At 41.9% G+C, this 20983-nt stretch overlaps 1 protein-coding gene across 1 annotated transcript in view; it reads right to left on the bottom strand.

The window, feature by feature from the left end:
• The window catches only part of myrfl (myelin regulatory factor like), a gene marked incomplete at both ends in the record, with an annotated part of 49467 nt that extends 29267 nt beyond the window's left edge, over nt 1-20200 (bottom strand). The window contains 11 exon segments of the mRNA XM_080022284.1: nt 57-165; nt 333-533; nt 7014-7104; nt 9192-9302; nt 10231-10307; nt 10960-11155; nt 18308-18418; nt 18931-19345; nt 19473-19534; nt 19880-19973; nt 20131-20200. Of these exon segments, the coding sequence (XP_079878410.1) occupies nt 57-165; nt 333-533; nt 7014-7104; nt 9192-9302; nt 10231-10307; nt 10960-11155; nt 18308-18418; nt 18931-19345; nt 19473-19534; nt 19880-19973; nt 20131-20200 (1537 nt within the window).
• Between the last annotated feature and the right edge of the window lie 783 nt (nt 20201-20983).

Genomic DNA, 20983 nt, shown 5'->3' on the forward strand with positions numbered 1-20983 from the left:
TAGTCGTACTCTTGTAGAAGTGCTGTAGTACTCCAGTAGAAATGCTGTAGTAGTACCTGTCTGGGGGGCGGGGTCTATCCCCATGGTGGTTGCAAACTCTGGTTTGAAGTCGTAGCGAACAATCCTCATCTGAGAGATTCTCCTCAATTGCTGCTCCGAGTCCACCTGGAGAGAGAGAGAGACAGCAGTCTGACTCTACATCTCACCTCCCGGGTGTTGTCTTTGGCATGGTGTTCCAACAGATGCATGACCACAGCAATCACCTGTCTACCACGCTACCGGTCTGTTGCTCTACATGTCTGTCAATCTGTCTTCCTGTCAATCTGTCTCACCTCTTGAATGTTGTCCTTTGCACGGCGGTCCGATGGGTGCATGACCACGCCCATCACCTTGGCATTCCCACAGACGACCAGCGCCTCATCGGGGGCTTCGGTGTTGATGCCTACCCGGGCCTGGACCACTACCTGGTCCTGCAGCACCCCCCGCTGCCACAGGGGGGCAGCCTCCGCCTCAAACTGCCCCGGGTTCGAGGCCTGCGTGAAATTATACAAATAAATAATACATAATAATAATGATGATGATCCACACAGAATGTAAGATTAGTATTAATACTCTAATCTGATTCAAATTTATATCATGTAATATATAGTATGCTCATAAGTGTAATATAATATAATGTAATCTCGTCTGAACTAATCTAATTAGATCAAATCCAATTGAATGTAAAGTGATGTCATGTAATGTAATGTAATGTATTGTAATGTAATGTAACGTAATGTAGTAGCTTCAATTGGACGAAGACACAACATCAAAGGGAGATGCTGACCAGAAACTCCACACTATGTGCACCCTCATAATGTGCATAGGGGCAGAACGGTTTGGCGTCATGGAAAGGCGAGGCACAAGTACTCCAGGGAGGCCAAACCGGCGAGAGATTAAGATTAGCCAGCTGAGACAAGAACTGAACTCCCTTAAGTGTCAGTTGAAGGTGGCAAAGGAGGAGGAGAAAACTGCCTTCTCTGAACTCAGAGAGATCGTAAGGAAGCGACTAATCACACTCAGGCACGCTGAGTGGCACCGAAGGAAGGGCAAGGAAAGGGCCTGAAAGCGCAGGGCATTCATTTCCAACTCCTCTGGCATCCCCAAGAAACTACTGAAGCAGAAGAAAAGCGGCAACCTCATGTGCTCTGTAAAGGAGGTCAACCACCACCTCAACATCACCTGCAGGAACACAGCAAGGGAGCAAGACGTGCCAGAGGCGATCCGAAAACTCATTCTGGACTATTACAACAACTTCAGATTGAGAGTCTCGTCAGGATCATCAACATCTGACTGGCAACAGCTGAAGAAGGGCATAATCACCGGCTGTACAATCTCAGTGCCACTCTTCTCACTGGCCATGAACATGATTGTCAAATCAGCGGAGGTGAAATGCAGAGGCCCCATGTCTAGATCTGGTACTCGGCAGCCCCCGATAAGAGCATTCATGGACAACCTTACGGTGACAGCAATATCTGTTCCTGGGTGCAGATGGCTCCTTCAGGGGCTTGAACAAATCATCTCCCGAGTGACAAGGATGAGTTTCATGCTAGTTCCAAGTCCAGGTCTCTGGTCCTGAAAAAAGGTAAAGTGGCTGACCGGTTTGCTTTACCGTGGGAGGGACACAGATTCCATCAGTGACAGAGAGACCAGTAAAGAGCCTCGGGAAGATATTTTATAGCTCCCTGAGGGATACAGCCGCACTCTAACAAACCAGGAGCGACCTGGCAAACTGCCTCACTGCAATCAACAAGTCGGCGCTCCCAGGGAAATACAAAGCCTGGATGTACCAACATGGAGTCCTGCCGAGGTTACTCTGGCCCCTTCTTCTTTATGAGGTGCCTATGGCAACTGTGGAGGCTCTGGAGAAGACCATCAGCCAGTTTCTGCGGAGGTGGTTGGGGCTCCCTCGGTCCCTATGCAGCCTCACCCTGTATGGGAATTCCACCAGGCTGCAGCTTCCCTTCAGCGGTTTGACAGAGGAATTCAAGGTCACATGCGCCAGGGAGGTGATGATGTACAGAGACTCTGATGTTAAAGTTGCCACAGCAGGAATCTGTGTGAAGACCGGTAGGAAGTGGCAGGCACGGGAAGCAGTCGACAGAGCAGTCGACAGAGCAGAGGCATGGCTGCGTCACAGCACTTTGGTTGGCAATATGGCAGTGGGGCGGGCAGGACTGGGCAGTTTTCCCAAGCCACGCTATGACAAAGCCAGAGGGAGGGAGAAGCGTCGACAGGTTCAGGACGAGATACGAGCAGAGGTGGAGGAAGACTGCCAAACCAAGATGATCAGCATGTACCAACAAGGCGCCTGGACTAGGTGGGAACATGCAGAACAGTTTATGATCACCTGGTCAGAGCACTGGAGGGCCGAACTAATGCACATAAAGTTCCTCATCGAATCAGTGTATGATGTTCTCCCAAGCCGAGCCAATCTGCATCGCAGGGGCTTGGCTGACATGCCAGCATGCCAACTGTGCCAAAAAAGCGGCACCCTGGAGCATATCCTGAGCTGCTGTTAGAAGGCATTGGGGAATGGGCGGCTTTGGCGGACACAATCATCGCACGGTTCAGAACAGCAAGAATCAGCACACCCCCAACTGTCCATCATCTTCGTCAGAGCTAGGGAGAAGGTTCATCATCAGAATTGCTCCTCAGGTGGGTTTCTGGCCACTGCAAGGGACTGGCACCTCCAAGTCGATCTGGGAAAGCAGCTCAAGTTCCAAGAACACATTTCAACCACTTCACTCCGCCCAGACATGACATGTTAACATCAGAGTCTACAAAGCAAGTGGTCATAGTGGAACTTATGGTCCTCTAGGAAGACCAAATTATAGAGGCCAACGAGCGCAAAAGGCTGAAGTACGCAGAGCTGATATCTGAGTGCAGGATCAATGGCTGGAAAGCCCGTGGCTAACCAGTCAAAGTTGGATGCCGGGGATTCGCTGGCCAGTCATTGCACTGAACCCTCAAACTTCTTGGAGTTAAAGGACAGCTGTGCAAAAGAGCCATCAAAAACAACTTAGAGGCTGCTGAAAAAGCCTCACGAGCCCCACACAGTGTATTTACGAACAATGTAATGTAAAGTAATGTAATGTCATGCCATGTCATATAATGTAATATTGTCTCATATTCTTACACAAACCAGTCCTGTCCAGTGTAATGTGACATAGTATAAAGTAATGTAATGTAATGTACTGTAATACTGTAATGTCATCAAACAAAATGTAATATAAGATGATGTAATATTAAGTGATGTAATGTAATGTCAACTAATGTAAACAATTGTAAACTTATGTAATGGTATGTAATATAATGCAATGTAATGTAATTTGATGTCATGTAATCTAATATTGTCTGTACACTGTCCAGTGTAATGTGACATAGTCGATGTAATGCGAAGTCATTACATCAGAGTCAGAGTAATGTAAAGTATTGTAATGTAATGTAAAGTGATGTCATGTAATGTAATCAAATTAAATGTAATGTAAAGTGATGCAATGTAATGTAATCAAATGTGATGGAATGGAATGGAATGTAATGCTATATAATATTGTTTCACATTCTTACAATATTTCTCAGTGTCTATGTGACATAATCTAAAGTGATAATGTAATAGTAATATAGTAATAGTAATGTCATGTAATGTAATGAAATGTAATGTATTCAAATGTAATGTAATATAATGTAATGTAAAGTGATGAAATGTAAATTTATGTAATCAAATATATTGTAATGTAATATAATGAAATGTACAGTGATTAAATGTAATGTAATCTAATGTAATGTAATCCCATGTAATGCAATGTAATGTTATGTAATTACATTTAATTAAATCTCATGATATTTAATGTAATCAAATCTACTGTGACGTAATGTAATCAAATCCAATGTGATGTAATGTAATCAAATCTATATTGTGATGTAATGTAATCAAATCTAATGTGATGTAATGTAATGTAATCTTATGTAATCGAATGTATGTAAATCTAATCTAATCCAATCTAATCAAATGTAATATAATCTGATGTAATCTGAATGAATGAAATCCGATCCAATGTAATGTAGTCGCCACAGCGGATCATCTGCCTTAAATACCTTCTGTTCTATGCATCTTCCTCCCGAACACCAACCTTCTGCATGTCGTCCTTCACCACATCCATCAAGCTTCTCTTTAGCCTCCTCTTTTCCTCTTGCCTGGCAGCTCCACCCTTAGCCTCCTTCTCCCAATGTAACTCTCATCTCTCCTCCACACGTGTCCAAACCATCTCAATCTGGCCTCTCTCACTTTTCCACCAAACTGTCCAACCTGAGCTGTCCCTCTAATGTACTCATTCTTAATCCTGTCCATCCTTGTCCCTCCCAATGAAAATCTCAACATCCTCAACTCTGCCACCTTCAGTTCAGCCACCTGCCTTTTTGTCAGTGCCACAGCTTCTAAACCGTACAACATGGCTGCTCTCACTATCATCCTGTACACCTTCCCCTTCACTCTTGCTGGAACCCTTCTGTCAAAGATCACTCTGATATTCTTCTCCACCCACTCCACCCTGCCTGTACTCTCTTCTTCACCTCTCTCCCGCACTCTGCGCTGCTTTGGATGGTCGACCCCAAATACTTGAACTCATCCGCCTTCTCCACCTCCACTCTTTGCATTCTCAGCTTTTCTCTGCCCTCCCTCCCATTCAGGCACATGTATTCTGTCTTACTCCTGCTGACTTTCATTCCTCTTCTCTCTAATGCATGCCTCCAGCTCTCCAGGCTCTCCTCAACCTGCGCCCTACTCTCGCTACAGATCAAAATGTCATCCACGAACATTATAGTCCACAGAGACTCCTGCCTGATATCATCTGTTAACCTGTCCATCCCCATTGCAAACAAGAAAGGGCTCAGAGCTGATCCTTGATGCAATCCCACCTCCACTTTGATTGCCTTTGTCACCTTTCCCATAGCTTCATGCTGTAGCTGATTAACTTTATTCCCCTGTAGTTACTACAGCTCTGTACGTCTCCCTTATTCTTGAAGATGGGTACAAGTACACTTCTTCTCCACTCCTCCGGCATCCTCTCTCTTTCCAGGATTATGTTAAACAGTCCCGTTAGGAACACCACTGCCATCTCACCTAAACATTTCCATGCTTCCTCAGGTATGTCATCTGTGCCAACTGCCTTTCCACTCTTCCTCTTCTTTAATGCTGTTCTCACCTCATCCTTGCTAATTTGCTGCACTTCTTAATCCACTATCCCCACATCATCCACTCTTCTCTCCCACTCATTTTCTTCATTCATCAACTCCTCAAAGTACTCCTTCCACCTTCTCAACACACTCTTCTCACTACTCAGCACATTCCCATCATTATCCTTCATCACCCTAACCGGCTGTACATCCTTCCCAGCTTGGTCCCTTTGTCTTGCCAATCGGTATAAGTCCTTTTCTCCTTCCTTACTGTTCAACCTCTCCTCTCGCCTTTTCCTTTGCCTTTGCCACTTCTTGTACATCAGCTTGTACTCCTGTCTACTTTCTTCATCTTTCTGACTATCCCATTTCTTCTTCGCCAACCTCTTCTGCTCTATGCTCTCCTGTACTTCCTCATTCCATCACCAAGAGTCCTTGTCTTCCTTCCTCTTCCCGCGTGATACACCGAGTACATTCTTGGCATCTCCACCTCCCTTATAACCGTTCATTCCCACCTATAATCTGCCTTATCTCTTCCCTAAATTGCATGCAAAACTCCTCCTTTTTCAACTTCCACCATTTTATCTTTGGCTCTTCTTTCACTCTCTTCCTCTTGTTGGCCTCCAGAGTCATCCTACAGACCACCATCCGATGCTGCCTAGCAACACACTCCCCTACCACCACTTTTCAGTAACTAATCTCTTTCAGATTGCACCGCCTGCATAAGATGTAGTCCACCTGTTTGCACCTTCCTCCACTCTTGTATGTCACCCTGTGTTCCTCCCTCTTCTTGAAATACGTATTTACAACAGCCAATTCCATCCTTTTGGTGACCACCATCTGTTATTCTACATTCCTCTACTTAGCCATCACCTTCTCTTCACCTATGTCTCTGATCCCTTCGCCAACATGCCCATTTAGATCTGCCCCAATGACCACTCTTTCTCCCTTGGGGACACGCTCCACCATTATATCCAACTCACTAAAGAATTTTTCTTTCTCTTCCATCTCACGCCCAACTTGGGGAGCATATGCACTGAGCACATTCATTATTATTAGCTTCATGCTCTTCACTCTGTCCGACATGGGTAAATCTCAAATCTCAAATCTCAAATCTCAAATCTCAAATCTCAAAAACACTGGCATGTTCTTCTTCAAGACTATCCCTACCCCATTTCTCCAACCATCCACTCCAACAGTTTTCACCTGGTCTCTTGTACACATAGTACATTGACCCTCCTTCTCTCCATCAAATGTAATTGAATGTAATGTCATATAATGTAATGTACACGTAATGTTATCAAATCTAATGTGATGTAATCTAATGTAATCGAGTGTCATGTAGTGTAATGTAATGTGTTGTAAAGTAATGTAATCAAGTCTAATGTATTGTAATATGATGTATTGTAATGTGCTTTAATGTAATGTCATGTAATGTCATGTAATATAATATTGCCTCATATTCTTCCACAGTCCACTCCTGTCAAGTGTAATGTGATATTACAGTCTAAAGTGTACAGTCATGGGATGTAATGTAATTTAATGTAATGAAATGGAATTTAATGTTATGTAATGTTATCTAATGTCATGTAATGTGATGTGTCGAATGAAATGTGATGTAATGTAATGTAATCAAATGATATAAAATGTGATGTAATATCAAGTTCAAGTTCATACATTTAATGTAATGAAATCGAATGTGATGTAATGTAGTGTAATTTAATTTTATGTAATGTCATGTAATCTAATTTAATGTGATGTAATGTAATCTCATGTAATGTCATGTAATTTAATCTCACCCTGACGATGATCTTCTCAGAAGCTAGTGCCGTCAGCATGAAACTCTGTGTTCCAACTGCAGCATAAACAGCAACCACCATCTGGAAGTACCTGAAAGTATAAATACATCAAAAATATAAACAAATATAGACACATGTATAAATACATATATCCACCAGCATCTGAAAATATTTATGTATATTTACACTCCATACAAATAGAAAGCAGGACATCATCCCTGATGTCCAATTGCAAAAACACAGGTGGTAATGTGGTAATGTGGTAATGTGGTAATTTAGTAATACCTGTAATGTGGTAAGGTGGTAATCTGCTAATGTAGTGATGTGGTCATCTGGCAATCCCGCAATCAAGTAATCTGATAATCTGGTAATGTGGCTGCCTGGCAAATTGGTCTTTTGGTCATCTGGCAACGTAGTTATCTGGTGAATTGGTAATCTAACAGTCTGGCAATATGGTAACACTAGCTATCTGGTAAATTGGCATGAAGTTATATGGTAATCTGGTAATGTAGTTATTTGGTAATCGTGGATTTACTTATCTGGTAATCTGGTAATGTAATTATTTGTTGATATGGTAATCTGATTATGAAGTTATCTGGTGAATTGCTAATCTATTTATCTGTTTATCTGGTAATGTAGTTATTTGGTAATCTGGTAATGTAATTTTTTGGGTGAATTTGTAATCTAGTTATCTGTTGATCTGGTTATGTAGTTATCTCGTAAATTTGTCATCTAGTTATCTAGTTATCTGGTAACCTGATGTGGTGTGGGGATGGTGTGGTTTGAGCAGCCACACCTGTCCTGGGTCTAGATAATTGGGGCCTAGGATCAGTGTGGCTGCATACCTGTTTCTTGTTGGTTGTTCTAATGAGCAACAGGTAAAACCCCCATCCCCACACACAACACAGGATAGGAGCCCCTGTCATGACATGTGTCCATCTGCTCCATCTGCTGCTTGTCCCACCTAGCCCACTCTCTACAATAAACTGTGTGTCTGAATCTCCGTCGTCTGTGCCTCTGTGCCGGAGGGCTCTGAAAACACCACTTGGTTTGTGGTAAGCGAAACTGCCACACCTTGTAATCTAATCGTTATCTGGTAACATGGTAATCTGGTAATCTAGTTATCTGGCAACATGTTATTCTGGTAATGTAGTTAACTGGTAAATTGGTCATGTAGTTATATGGTAAATTGGTAATATAGTGATCTAGTTATCTTGTGATCTGGTAACATGGCAATCTGGCAATCTGGTACATGGTAATGTGGTTATCTGGTATTTTGGTAATTTTGTAATGTAGTTATCTCATAATATAGTAACAATGTAATCGGGTAATGTGGTTATCTGGTCATCTGGTCATATGGTCATCTGGTAACATGGTAATGTAGTCTATAAATATGGTAATAAGGTTACATGGTAATCAGGTAATCTAGTTATATGGTAATATGATATCATGGTAATCTGGTAATAATTTGGTAATAACCTAGTAACAGGTAAAACCCCCAATCCCCACACACACTCAGGAGAGGAGCCCTTGTCATGACATGCTGTCCATCTGCTCCTGGGCTTGTTCCACCTAGCGCACTCTCTACAATAAACTGGCACAACAACTCCATTTTATGTGTCTCTGTGCCGGAGGACCATGAATACCCAACTTTCCTGGCGCATGGCAGGCGATAACTGCCACAGTAGTTATCTGGTAATCCAATAACATGGTAATCTGGTAACATCGTAATCTGGTAATGTTGTTATCTGAAAATCTGGTAACCTGGTAATCTGGTATTCTGGTAATGCAGTTATCTGGTAATCTGGTCATGTAGTTATGTGGTAATATTGTAACCTGGTAATCTAGTAATCGGGTAACCTGGTAACATGGTAACCTGGTAATCTGGTAACACAGTAATTGGGTATTGTAGTTATCTGGTAATCTTGTATCCTGGTAATCTGGTAATTTAGTTTTCTGGTAATCTGGTAATCTAGTAACATGGTAACATGGTAACCTGGTAATCTGGTAACATGGTAATGTTACCAGATTACTATGTATTAATGTATTAATCTAGTAATGTAATCTGGAAAATCTGGTAACATGGTAACCTGGTAATCAGGTATTGTAGTTATCTGGTTGTATATTCTTCCCCTCTCTCCTTCGCCCTCACTCTCTTCCTCTCCTCTCTCTCTCTACCTCTGTTCGGGGTTGGGTCTTCCCTTCTTTCTCATGTTGTTGGCCGTCGTCTCGCTGAAGTGCAGGCGGCAGAGCGTTACTTTGGTAACCTTGTTGCTGGGCAGACTGACCCTGGATTGAGATGAAAGAAAAGCGTCTAATCATTTCATGAAAATTTTGTGTTTAATTTCTTAAAATATTCTGAAAACCACAAACTGCAACAGAGTATCTCAAAATGTGATTGGTTACCCACATGTTGCCATGGTTACTGACCCCTTAATTTGGTTCAACACCTGCTGTAGGGGTTACCATCATGTTGCCGTGGTTACTGACTCGTTACCTTGGTTAATTACCTGTTGTCATGGTTACCCACCTGTTTCTTTAGTAACCGCCCCATTACCATGGTCACCCATCTGTTGTTGCGATTACCGACATGTTTCCATGGTTACTTCCCCGTTACTTTGGTTACCAGTCTATAATCATGGATACATACCTGTTATCAAGGAAACCTTCCAGTTGTCGTGGTGACCCACATGTTGCCGTGGTTACTGACTGGTTACTTTGGTTAACTACTAGTTGATGTGGTTACCCACATGTTTCTGTGGTAACTGACCTATTACCTTGGTAACCCACCTGTTGTCGTGGTTGCCTACCCGTTGTCATGGTGACCCACATGTTGTCGTGGTTACTGACCCGTTACCTTGGTTACCAACCTGTTGTCGTGGTTACCTACCTATTACCGTGGTTACCCACATGTATCCGTGGTTACTGACCCATTACCTTGGTTCCACACCTGTTGTCGTGTTGATATGGGGATGGTGTGGTTTGAGCAGCCCACCTGACCTGGATGTAGGTAATTGATGGATCCAGGGTCAGATTGGCTGCATACCTGTTGCTCGTTTGTTGGTCTAACGAGCAGCAGGTAAAACCCCCATCTCCACACTCTCTCAGGAGAGGAGTCCTTGTCATGACACATGTCCATCTGCTCCTGGGCTTATTCCATCTAGCCCACTCTCTACAATAAACTTGTGTTTACAACTCTGTTGCCATTGTTACCCACCTGATGGGGTGGAAGGGCATCTTGCTGCGGTTGGCCTGGGACTGTTCAATGGTCACCTGCTGGTTGCTCGCCTCCATCTGAGGACACAGAGAAATACACTGAAAACAGCTAGCCATGCCCCTCTGGCAGCACAAATAATTAGCCAGGCCCCTTTGGAAAACACAGCTTAATAGCCCCACCTATTTGGAAACACAGCTAAATAGCCCCACCCTTCTGGAAACACAGCTAAATAGCCCCACCCGTCTGGAAACACAGCGCAATAGCCACATCCATCTGGAAAAACCGCTAAATAGCCCCCCCCCCCGGAATCACAGCTAAATTCCCCCACCCCTTTGGAAACACAGCTCAATCTCCCCACCCTTCTGGAAACATAGCTGGTGAAGGAGGAAGGAGAGCTAGAGTGGAGGTCATCTGTAGAATAGAGAGGAAGTCATGAGATCACAGAGGGAGGGAGTGAGGGATGGACAGACAGACAGACAGACAGACAGATGGACAGGCAGACCAGCAGACAGACTGACAAATGGACAGACAGACAGAAGAACAGACAAATGGACAGACATACAGACGAATGGACAGACAGACAGGCAGACAGGCAGACAGACGAATGGACAGACAGACAGATGAATGGACAAACAGACAGACAAATGGACAGATAGCCAGACAGACGGATAGACAGACAGACAGACAGACACTCAGACAGATGGATGGATGGAGACCAGACATCCTCACCTTGACCCCAAACACGTGGATCAGGAAGTGATCTATGAGCATCGGCCCAGTGGGTGTGGCCACGTGGCCTGGCTCCCCCACAACCCCAACGTGGACCGTGACCTGGAAATGGTTCTTCTTCTGGCACACAAAGGCCTCGTCCGCCGTCGAGAACAGGAAGCCCTTATCTGTCTCCACGTGGAACGCCAGGGCGGGGCTAAAGTAAGATAAGATAAAGTAAGGTAAAGTAACTTATCCAATGCTTATCCAAGTCAAGTTCAGTTAAGATAAGAAAAGATACGATAAGATATAATAACATATTGTAGGTTAATTTACGTTAAAGTTAAATTCAATTAAAGTTTTAGTGTAAAGAATTTAGTGAACAGATTTAAATGGCGTAAATGGAATATAATATTGCTCAGTATATTCTAATTTGTGTATAATCCCATGAAAATAAGCATCGTTGTGATGGAATTTCTTGAGAATGAGACGTTTATATCTACATAGGGAGCATGTACACTTCACGGAGGCCGCCATGTTGCACCGCCATCTTTCTACAGTTGCCCAGAATGGACAAACCAAGCACTGGCTCTAGAGAGGGACTTTCACGCTTTTTGCGTCTTTTCCACAGAGGTCATCATGTTGCACCGCCATATTTCACCCCATGGGAGGGTGAGGAGGCGATAATCTGGTAGCATGGTAAAAGGTGCCAAACTCACCTCGAGATGCCACTAAATTTTACACACTGCACCTTTAAGGTAAGTTCAGGTAAGTTCATATAAGTCAAGTCAAGTCAAGTCAAGTTAAGTTAAAATAAGTTTAGTTAAGGTAAGATAAGATAAATTTAGATAAGCTAAGTGAAGGTAAATTAAGTTAAGATAGATTAAGTTACGTTAAGGTAAGGTAAGATATGTTCAGTTTAATTAGGTTAAGCTAAGTTAAATTAAGTTAAGCTAAGTTAATTCAAGTTACGATAGGTTAAGATAAGTTAAGTTAAGTTGATTTCAGTTCAGAAAAGTTCAGATATAGTTAAGTTGATTCAGGTTAAGATAAGTTCAGATATAATTAAGTTCAGTTGATTCAGGTTTAGATAAGTTCAGATATAGTTAAGTTCAGTTGATTAAAGTTAAGGTAAGTTCAGATATAGTTAAGTTAACTTGGTTTGAGTTAAGATATGTCCAGAATTTACTCTGTGTGATGAAATAAAAGTGGGTGACTGGAAGCTACATGAAGTTGTGTTCTTCATTATGTGTGTGCATATAAACTACTCACAAAAAGTTAGGGATATTTGGCATTGGGGTGAAATTGATGGAAAATGTAAAAAGTTCACGCTACAGTGATATTATATCATGAAAGTAGGGCATTTACGTAAGTAGAAGCATGCATTAGTGATTTCCTCATCTCAAACAATTTATTGAAACAAAAGCCAACAGCAGTGGTGGGTTTACCACAACAAAAAATGTAAATGTCTCAATCACTTGTCATGTGCCCTTGAGCATCAATTACAGATTGACAACGACGTCTCATGCTGTTCACAAGTCGACTTATTGTCTGCTGAGGCCTGGCCCCCCACTCTTCTTGAAGGGGGCCCTCAGGTCATTGAGGTTTTGGGGTACAGAGTTACGAGCCTCTACACGGCCACTCAGCTGATCCCATAGGTTTTCAATGGGATTCAGGTCTGGAGAAAGTGCAGGCCACTCCATTTGAGGTGCCCCAGTCTCCAGCAGCCGTTCCCTAATGATGCCACCTCCATGAGCTGGAGCGTTGTCGCCCATGAAGATGAAATGGGGCCTGTGTTGTTCATGCAGGGGCACAATGACTGGATGAATGATGTCATTCAGGTAGTATGGGCTTGTCACTGTACCATTCACAAAGTGAAGGGCTGCTCTGTATTGACTAGACACACCTGCCCACACTGTAACACCACCACCACCAAAGGCTCGTCTGGTGACAACAGTGGCTGATGCGTAGCGCTCTCCTTGGCATGTTCAACATCATTGGCGTCGCCATCATTTCTGCTCAACGTGAATCGACTTTCATCAGAGAACAGCACTGAGGCCCACTGGTCCCTCATCCAGTATAAATGCTCCCTGGCCCATGCAAGATGATGATGCCTGTGCCTGGTGGTGCGGTCAGGAACCGATGCAGGTCGTCTAGCACGCAGACCACGCTGATGTAAACGGTTTTGAATGGTCTGCCGTGACACTTGGGTGCCTCTCTCCTCCCTTAAATGTGCCTGTAGTTGAGTGGCATTCATCATGCCGTTCTGCAGGCCACTGTTCACAATGAAGCACTCATCAGTGTGGGATGTGGCCAAAGGACGTCCATTTCTATGCCTTTCTGTGACTCTTCCAGTCTCTCTGTATTTCTGTTGCAAGCTGCTGATGACACTCTGTGACACTCTAAGCTCAGTGGCCACTTCCCTCTGAGAACATCCTGTTTGAAGCCCCGCAATAGCGAGCTAATGTTGATCAGTTGTAATGTGTCGTCTTGATCTCATGATGTCAAAATGTGAACAGCATGATGAAGAGGACTGTCTAAATACCAATTCTAATTGAACCAGGAAATGTATTGGTGGATTCATGGATCAAACACCTGTTGTGAATTTTGCTGTTCAGCTCCTTGTGAGAGAACGGCAAGTTGTGCAAAAAGTACTGAAAGATTCAACAGTTGGACATGTGCGTTCAAAAGTTTAGAGAAGGTCAAATTAAGTTCACCTGTAAAGGTTATAGTGCATTTTATCTTCATCCTGAAATTTCACCCGAAAGCCGAATATCCCTAACTTTTTGTGAGTAGTGTATGTTTATGTGATCACATGGATTGAGATATATTGTAAGATATAGTTAAGTTACATTGGTTTGAGTTAAGATAAGTTCAGATCTAGTTAAGTTAAGTTGGTTCGACTTAAGATACGTTCAGATATAGTTAAGTTTAGTTGATTCGATTTAAGATACGTTCAGACATAGTTAAGTGAAGTTGATTTGAGTTAAGATAAGTTCAGATATAGTTAAATTAAGTTGATTTAGGTTAAGATAGGTGAGGAGCATGTTAAGTAAAGTTAAAATATATGTTCAGATGTAATTAAGTGAAGTTGATTTGAGTTAAGATAAATTCAGATAAAATTAAGTTAAACTGATTTGAGTTAAGATAAGTTTAGATATAATTAAGTAAATTTGATTCGAATTAAGTTATGTTCAGATATAGTCAAGTTAAGTTGATTCGGGTTAGGATAATTCGAGATAATGTTAGTTAAGTTGGTTTGAGTTAAGATAAGTTAAGATATAATTAAGTGAAGTTTATTTGAGTTAAGATAAGCTGAGATATAGTTAAATTGATTCGAGTTAAGATAAGTTGAGAAAGAGTTAAATTGATTCGAGTTAAGATAAGCTCAGATTTAGTTAAGTTAAGTAGATTCGAGTTAAGATAAGTTCAGATATAGTTAAGTTAAGTTGATTCGAGTTAAGATAAGTTAAGATATAATTAAGTTAAGTGATGCGAGTTAAGATAAGTTCAGATATGGTTAAGTTGATTCAAGTTAAGATAAGTTCAGATATAGTTAAGTTAAGTTGATTCGAGTTCAGATACAGTAAGTTCAGATATCTGGTAGCATGGTAAAAGGTGCCAAACTCACCTCGAGATGCCACTAAATTTTACACACTGCACCTTTAAGGTAAGTTCAGGTAAGTTCATATAAGTCAAGTCAAGTCAAGTCAAGTTAAGTTAAAATAAGTTTAGTTAAGGTAAGATAAGATAAATTTAGATAAGCTAAGTGAAGGTAAATTAAGTTAAGATAGATTAAGTTACGTTAAGGTAAGGTAAGATATGTTCAGTTTAATTAGGTTAAGCTAAGTTAAATTAAGTTAAGCTAAGTTAATTCAAGTTACGATAGGTTAAGATAAGTTAAGTTAAGTTGATTTCAGTTCAGAAAAGTTCAGATATAGTTAAGTTGATTCAGGTTAAGATAAGTTCAGATATAATTAAGTTCAGTTGATTCAGGTTTAGATAAGTTCAGATATAGTTAAGTTCAGTTGATTAAAGTTAAGGTAAGTTCAGATATAGTTAAGTTAACTTGGTTTGAGTTAAGATATGTCCAGAATTTACTCTGTGTGATGAAATAAAAGTGGGTGACTGGAAGCTACATGAAGTTGTGTTCTTCATTATGTGTGTGCATATAAACTACTCACAAAAAGTTAGGGATATTTGGCATTGGGGTGAAATTGATGGAAAATGTAAAAAGTTCACGCTACAGTGATATTATATCATGAAAGTAGGGCATTTACGTAAGTAGAAGCATGCATTAGTGATTTCCTCATCTCAAACAATTTATTGAAACAAAAGCCAACAGCAGTGGTGGGTTTACCACAACAAAAAATGTAAATGTCTCAATCACTTGTCATGTGCCCTTGAGCATCAATTACAGATTGACAACGACGTCTCATGCTGTTCACAAGTCGACTTATTGTCTGCTGAGGCCTGGCCCCCCACTCTTCTTGAAGGGGGCCCTCAGGTCATTGAGGTTTTGGGGTACAGAGTTACGAGCCTCTACACGGCCACTCAGCTGATCCCATAGGTTTTCAATGGGATTCAGGTCTGGAGAAAGTGCAGGCCACTCCATTTGAGGTGCCCCAGTCTCCAGCAGCCGTTCCCTAATGATGCCACCTCCATGAGCTGGAGCGTTGTCGCCCATGAAGATGAAATGGGGCCTGTGTTGTTCATGCAGGGGCACAATGACTGGATGAATGATGTCATTCAGGTAGTATGGGCTTGTCACTGTACCATTCACAAAGTGAAGGGCTGCTCTGTATTGACTAGACACACCTGCCCACACTGTAACACCACCACCACCAAAGGCTCGTCTGGTGACAACAGTGGCTGATGCGTAGCGCTCTCCTTGGCATGTTCAACATCATTGGCGTCGCCATCATTTCTGCTCAACGTGAATCGACTTTCATCAGAGAACAGCACTGAGGCCCACTGGTCCCTCATCCAGTATAAATGCTCCCTGGCCCATGCAAGATGATGATGCCTGTGCCTGGTGGTGCGGTCAGGAACCGATGCAGGTCGTCTAGCACGCAGACCACGCTGATGTAAACGGTTTTGAATGGTCTGCCGTGACACTTGGGTGCCTCTCTCCTCCCTTAAATGTGCCTGTAGTTGAGTGGCATTCATCATGCCGTTCTGCAGGCCACTGTTCACAATGAAGCACTCATCAGTGTGGGATGTGGCCAAAGGACGTCCATTTCTATGCCTTTCTGTGACTCTTCCAGTCTCTCTGTATTTCTGTTGCAAGCTGCTGATGACACTCTGTGACACTCTAAGCTCAGTGGCCACTTCCCTCTGAGAACATCCTGTTTGAAGCCCCGCAATAGCGAGCTAATGTTGATCAGTTGTAATGTGTCGTCTTGATCTCATGATGTCAAAATGTGAACAGCATGATGAAGAGGACTGTCTAAATACCAATTCTAATTGAACCAGGAAATGTATTGGTGGATTCATGGATCAAACACCTGTTGTGAATTTTGCTGTTCAGCTCCTTGTGAGAGAACGGCAAGTTGTGCAAAAAGTACTGAAAGATTCAACAGTTGGACATGTGCGTTCAAAAGTTTAGAGAAGGTCAAATTAAGTTCACCTGTAAAGGTTATAGTGCATTTTATCTTCATCCTGAAATTTCACCCGAAAGCCGAATATCCCTAACTTTTTGTGAGTAGTGTATGTTTATGTGATCACATGGATTGAGATATATTGTAAGATATAGTTAAGTTACATTGGTTTGAGTTAAGATAAGTTCAGATCTAGTTAAGTTAAGTTGGTTCGACTTAAGATACGTTCAGATATAGTTAAGTTTAGTTGATTCGATTTAAGATACGTTCAGACATAGTTAAGTGAAGTTGATTTGAGTTAAGATAAGTTCAGATATAGTTAAATTAAGTTGATTTAGGTTAAGATAGGTGAGGAGCATGTTAAGTAAAGTTAAAATATATGTTCAGATGTAATTAAGTGAAGTTGATTTGAGTTAAGATAAATTCAGATAAAATTAAGTTAAACTGATTTGAGTTAAGATAAGTTTAGATATAATTAAGTAAATTTGATTCGAATTAAGTTATGTTCAGATATAGTCAAGTTAAGTTGATTCGGGTTAGGATAATTCGAGATAATGTTAGTTAAGTTGGTTTGAGTTAAGATAAGTTAAGATATAATTAAGTGAAGTTTATTTGAGTTAAGATAAGCTGAGATATAGTTAAATTGATTCGAGTTAAGATAAGTTGAGAAAGAGTTAAATTGATTCGAGTTAAGATAAGCTCAGATTTAGTTAAGTTAAGTAGATTCGAGTTAAGATAAGTTCAGATATAGTTAAGTTAAGTTGATTCGAGTTAAGATAAGTTAAGATATAATTAAGTTAAGTGATGCGAGTTAAGATAAGTTCAGATATGGTTAAGTTGATTCAAGTTAAGATAAGTTCAGATATAGTTAAGTTAAGTTGATTCGAGTTCAGATACAGTAAGTTCAGATATAGTTAAGTTAAGTTGATTCGAGTTCAGATAAGTTCAGATATAGTTAAGTTAAGTTCATTTGAGTTCAGATAAGTTCAGATACAGTTAAGTTAAGTTGATTCGAGTTCAGATAAGTTCAGATATAGATAAGTTAAGTTGATTTGAGTTAAAATATATTCAAATATAGTTAAGTTAAGTTGATTTGAGTTGAGATAAGTTCAGATATAGTTAAGTTAAGTTCATTTGAGTTCAGATAAGTTCAGATACAGTTAAGTTAAGTTGATTCGAGTTCAGATAAGTTCAGATATAGATAAGTTAAGTTGATTTGAGTTAAAATATATTCAAATATAGTTAAGTTAAGTTGATTTGAGTTGAGATAAGTTCAGATATAGTTAAGTTAAGTTCATTTGAGTTCAGATAAGTTCAGATACAGTTAAGTTAAGTTGATTCGAGTTCAGATAAGTTCAGATATAGATAAGTTAAGTTGATTTGAGTTAAAATATATTCAAATATAGTTAAGTTAAGTTGATTTGAGTTGAGATAAGTTCAGATATAGTTAAGTTAACTTGATTCGAGTTAAAATATGTTCAAATATAGTTAAGTTAAGTTGATTTGAGTTTAGATATGTTCAGATATAGTTCAATTAAGTTGATTCGAGGGAAGATAAGTTCATATATAGTTAAATTAAGTTGATTCCTGTTAAGATATGTTCAGATATAGTTAATTTAACTTTATCTGAGTAAAGATTAGTTCAGATATAGTTAAGATAAGTTGATTCAAGTTAAGATAAGATCAGATGTAGTTAAGTTAACTTAAGTTGATTTGAGTTCAGATAAGTTTACGTACGTTAAGGTAATTTAAGATCAGGTAAAGCTCACAGTGTGTGGTTGCTGATGCTGTAGATCTGGCTCCACTGCTCTTCTTTGAACTGGTTCCAGCTCAACAGGTGGAGCAGACCCTCTTCACCTTCAGCAGACCTACGCCTCTTACTGAGAGAGGAAGGGGCAAGGACGGAGAAGATGGAGATAGGAGAGTTGAGGTGAAGCAGGTGGGGGTGAGACAGGTGGAAAAGAGACAGACAGAAATGTGGGAGACAGAGAGGTGGAGGAGAGACACGTGGAGGACAGGCAGGTAGAGGAGAGACAGATGGAAGACAGGTATGTGGTTGGTACTATGAAGTATTATGTTTATTAAAACTTTCACGCAATATTTAGCAGCGAATTTGATTAAAACTTTGCGTTTTTCAGCCAAAGCCGATCGGGTCGATTGATTCATTGATTCATCCTTCTTATGGTGCAAGGAGAGAAATTTTATTTTGCAAATTATTCTGAACAAAGAAAAAACGGCTGTTTTTTAAAACCTGATAAAACGTGAAGATATGAAAACATAACTCATACTATATACACACATATAACACATAACTCTAAATCAGATCCAGCGGCCAGGCAACCGGGGGCCGCAACGGGGCCATGGATCCGAGGTTTCCCCTCCACCGACTCACCCGCCATGCTGAGAAGCGATGCATGCTGGGGGAGTGGGGGCGGGACATTCAGAGGCAGAGGGCGGGGCAGCATGGAGGGGGGAGGCAAAGAAAGGTGCCGGCTGATGGGGGAGGGAAGTGTGGGCGTGGCCATGTGAATTCAGGAGTGGGGCAGCATCAAGGGGGTGGGGGGAGGCCAGAAGAGGAGGTGGCCGATGGGGGAGGTGTGTGTGGGCGTTGTCCTCTGAGTCCAGCGGCAGAGTCCTGGTCAGGCCCACGCTGTGCAGCTGTGCGTGGGTCAGTGGCTCTGGCTGTTGGGGCACAGAGCCTCGCTGAGGGGCGGAGCAGGACCAGGACCCGGGACAGCCCCCCATTGGCTGGACAGGGACCTGGCCTTGCTGGACCGGGTCCGGGTCCTGGTCCAACCGGTCCTGATCTGACCAATGAGACGGCTCATAGCGGAGGTCTGGGAAGGGTGAGTTAAATATTATAATACAGGAAGTGAGGTAGTGATGATATCATGTGATGACATCGAAAAAGGAAGGGGCGGGAAGCGATTCTACCTGGGATCTGAGGAGGAGAGCAGGGCTCGGAGGCGGAGTCTGGAGGAGAATCAGGAAGCATGCTGGGAAAACAGTTACATCACCCCAGTCACATGATACAGAGAGTTTCCATAGCAACATGAGAAACTAAGAGAGTTTCCATAGCAACATGAGACACAAACAGTTTCCATAGCAACATGAGACACTACCAGAGTTTCCATAGCAACATGAGACACTACCGGAGTTTCCATAGCAACATTACACACTAACAGTTTCAATAGCCACATGAGAGACTAACAGAGTTTCCATAGCAACATGAGACACTAAAAGTGTTTCCAAGGCAACATGAGAGACTAACAGAGTTTCCATAGCAACATGAGAGACTAACAGAGTTTCCATAGCAACATGAGTGTGTGTGTGTGTCTTACAAGCTGCTAGTCTCCATGTCGTTGCTCAGGTAACGCTCCAAGATGCTGGTGTCCACGGCAACGGAACTTTCCAGCACACCATGCACATCTTGGCCTGCGTGCATGCGTGTACTCTCACACACACACACACACACACACACACACACACACACACACACACACACACACACACACATTGTGATCTACTTCCTGTGTAATTGGGGGTCAGGTGTGAGTTGTGGTTCAGGACTGGGATCCTTTCTGGATCTTACCATTGAAGAACTGTCTCAGAGCTTCGTCCTCCCCCAGGACCTGGAGCAGGCCTCCAGCGGCCGGGTCCATCCGGCCGGAACGGTCAAGGTCCAGCAGGGTCCAAGTCAACTAGGGTCCAGGTCCAAATGGGACCAGGTCCAGCACGGTCCAGGTCAAGCACTGTCCAGGTCCAAATGGGACCAGGCCCAGCAGTGTCCAGGTCGGGCGGGGTTCAGGTCCAGAAGGGACCAGGTCCAGCAGGGTCAAGGTATAGCAGAATTCTGGGAGAAGGAAGGTTTTCATGTTAGATTTGAGGTTCACTGTTTGCAGACGACGCCATTTTGTCCCTCCTGGGACCAGGACCAGAACCAGGACCAGGACCACGCCCAGGAGCTGGACAATAACAAAGTCTGAAACAAGGATGATGATCAGGACCATGTTGAGGACCAGGACTGTTACTACTACACAACTACTGTAACTGCTATGTAACCAGGTTACTAGAATTGTTACTACTATGTTGCTACTACGTAACTAGTGTTACTACTACGTTAGTATCGTTACTACAAAGAAAATACTGTTACGGATATGTTACAAGTACTATTACTACTACGTAGCTAGTGTTACAGCTACTTAACTACTGTTACTACTATGTAACTACTGTTGTTACTAGGTTACTAGTACTGTTACTACTACATAACTACTACGCAACTAGTGTTAGCACTAAGTAACGACTGTTCAAGATTCAAGATTCAAGAGGTTTATTTGTCACATACATATACATACGTTTATACATAAATGCAGTGAAATGTCTTCACAACAAGCTGGAGATTATGCACAATAGTTATCAAACCAAACATAATAGCTAACCTTATT

The sequence above is a fragment of the Zeus faber genome (genome assembly GCF_960531495.2).
Source record: "Zeus faber genome assembly, chromosome: 21".
Classification (NCBI taxonomy): domain Eukaryota; kingdom Metazoa; phylum Chordata; class Actinopteri; order Zeiformes; family Zeidae; genus Zeus; species Zeus faber.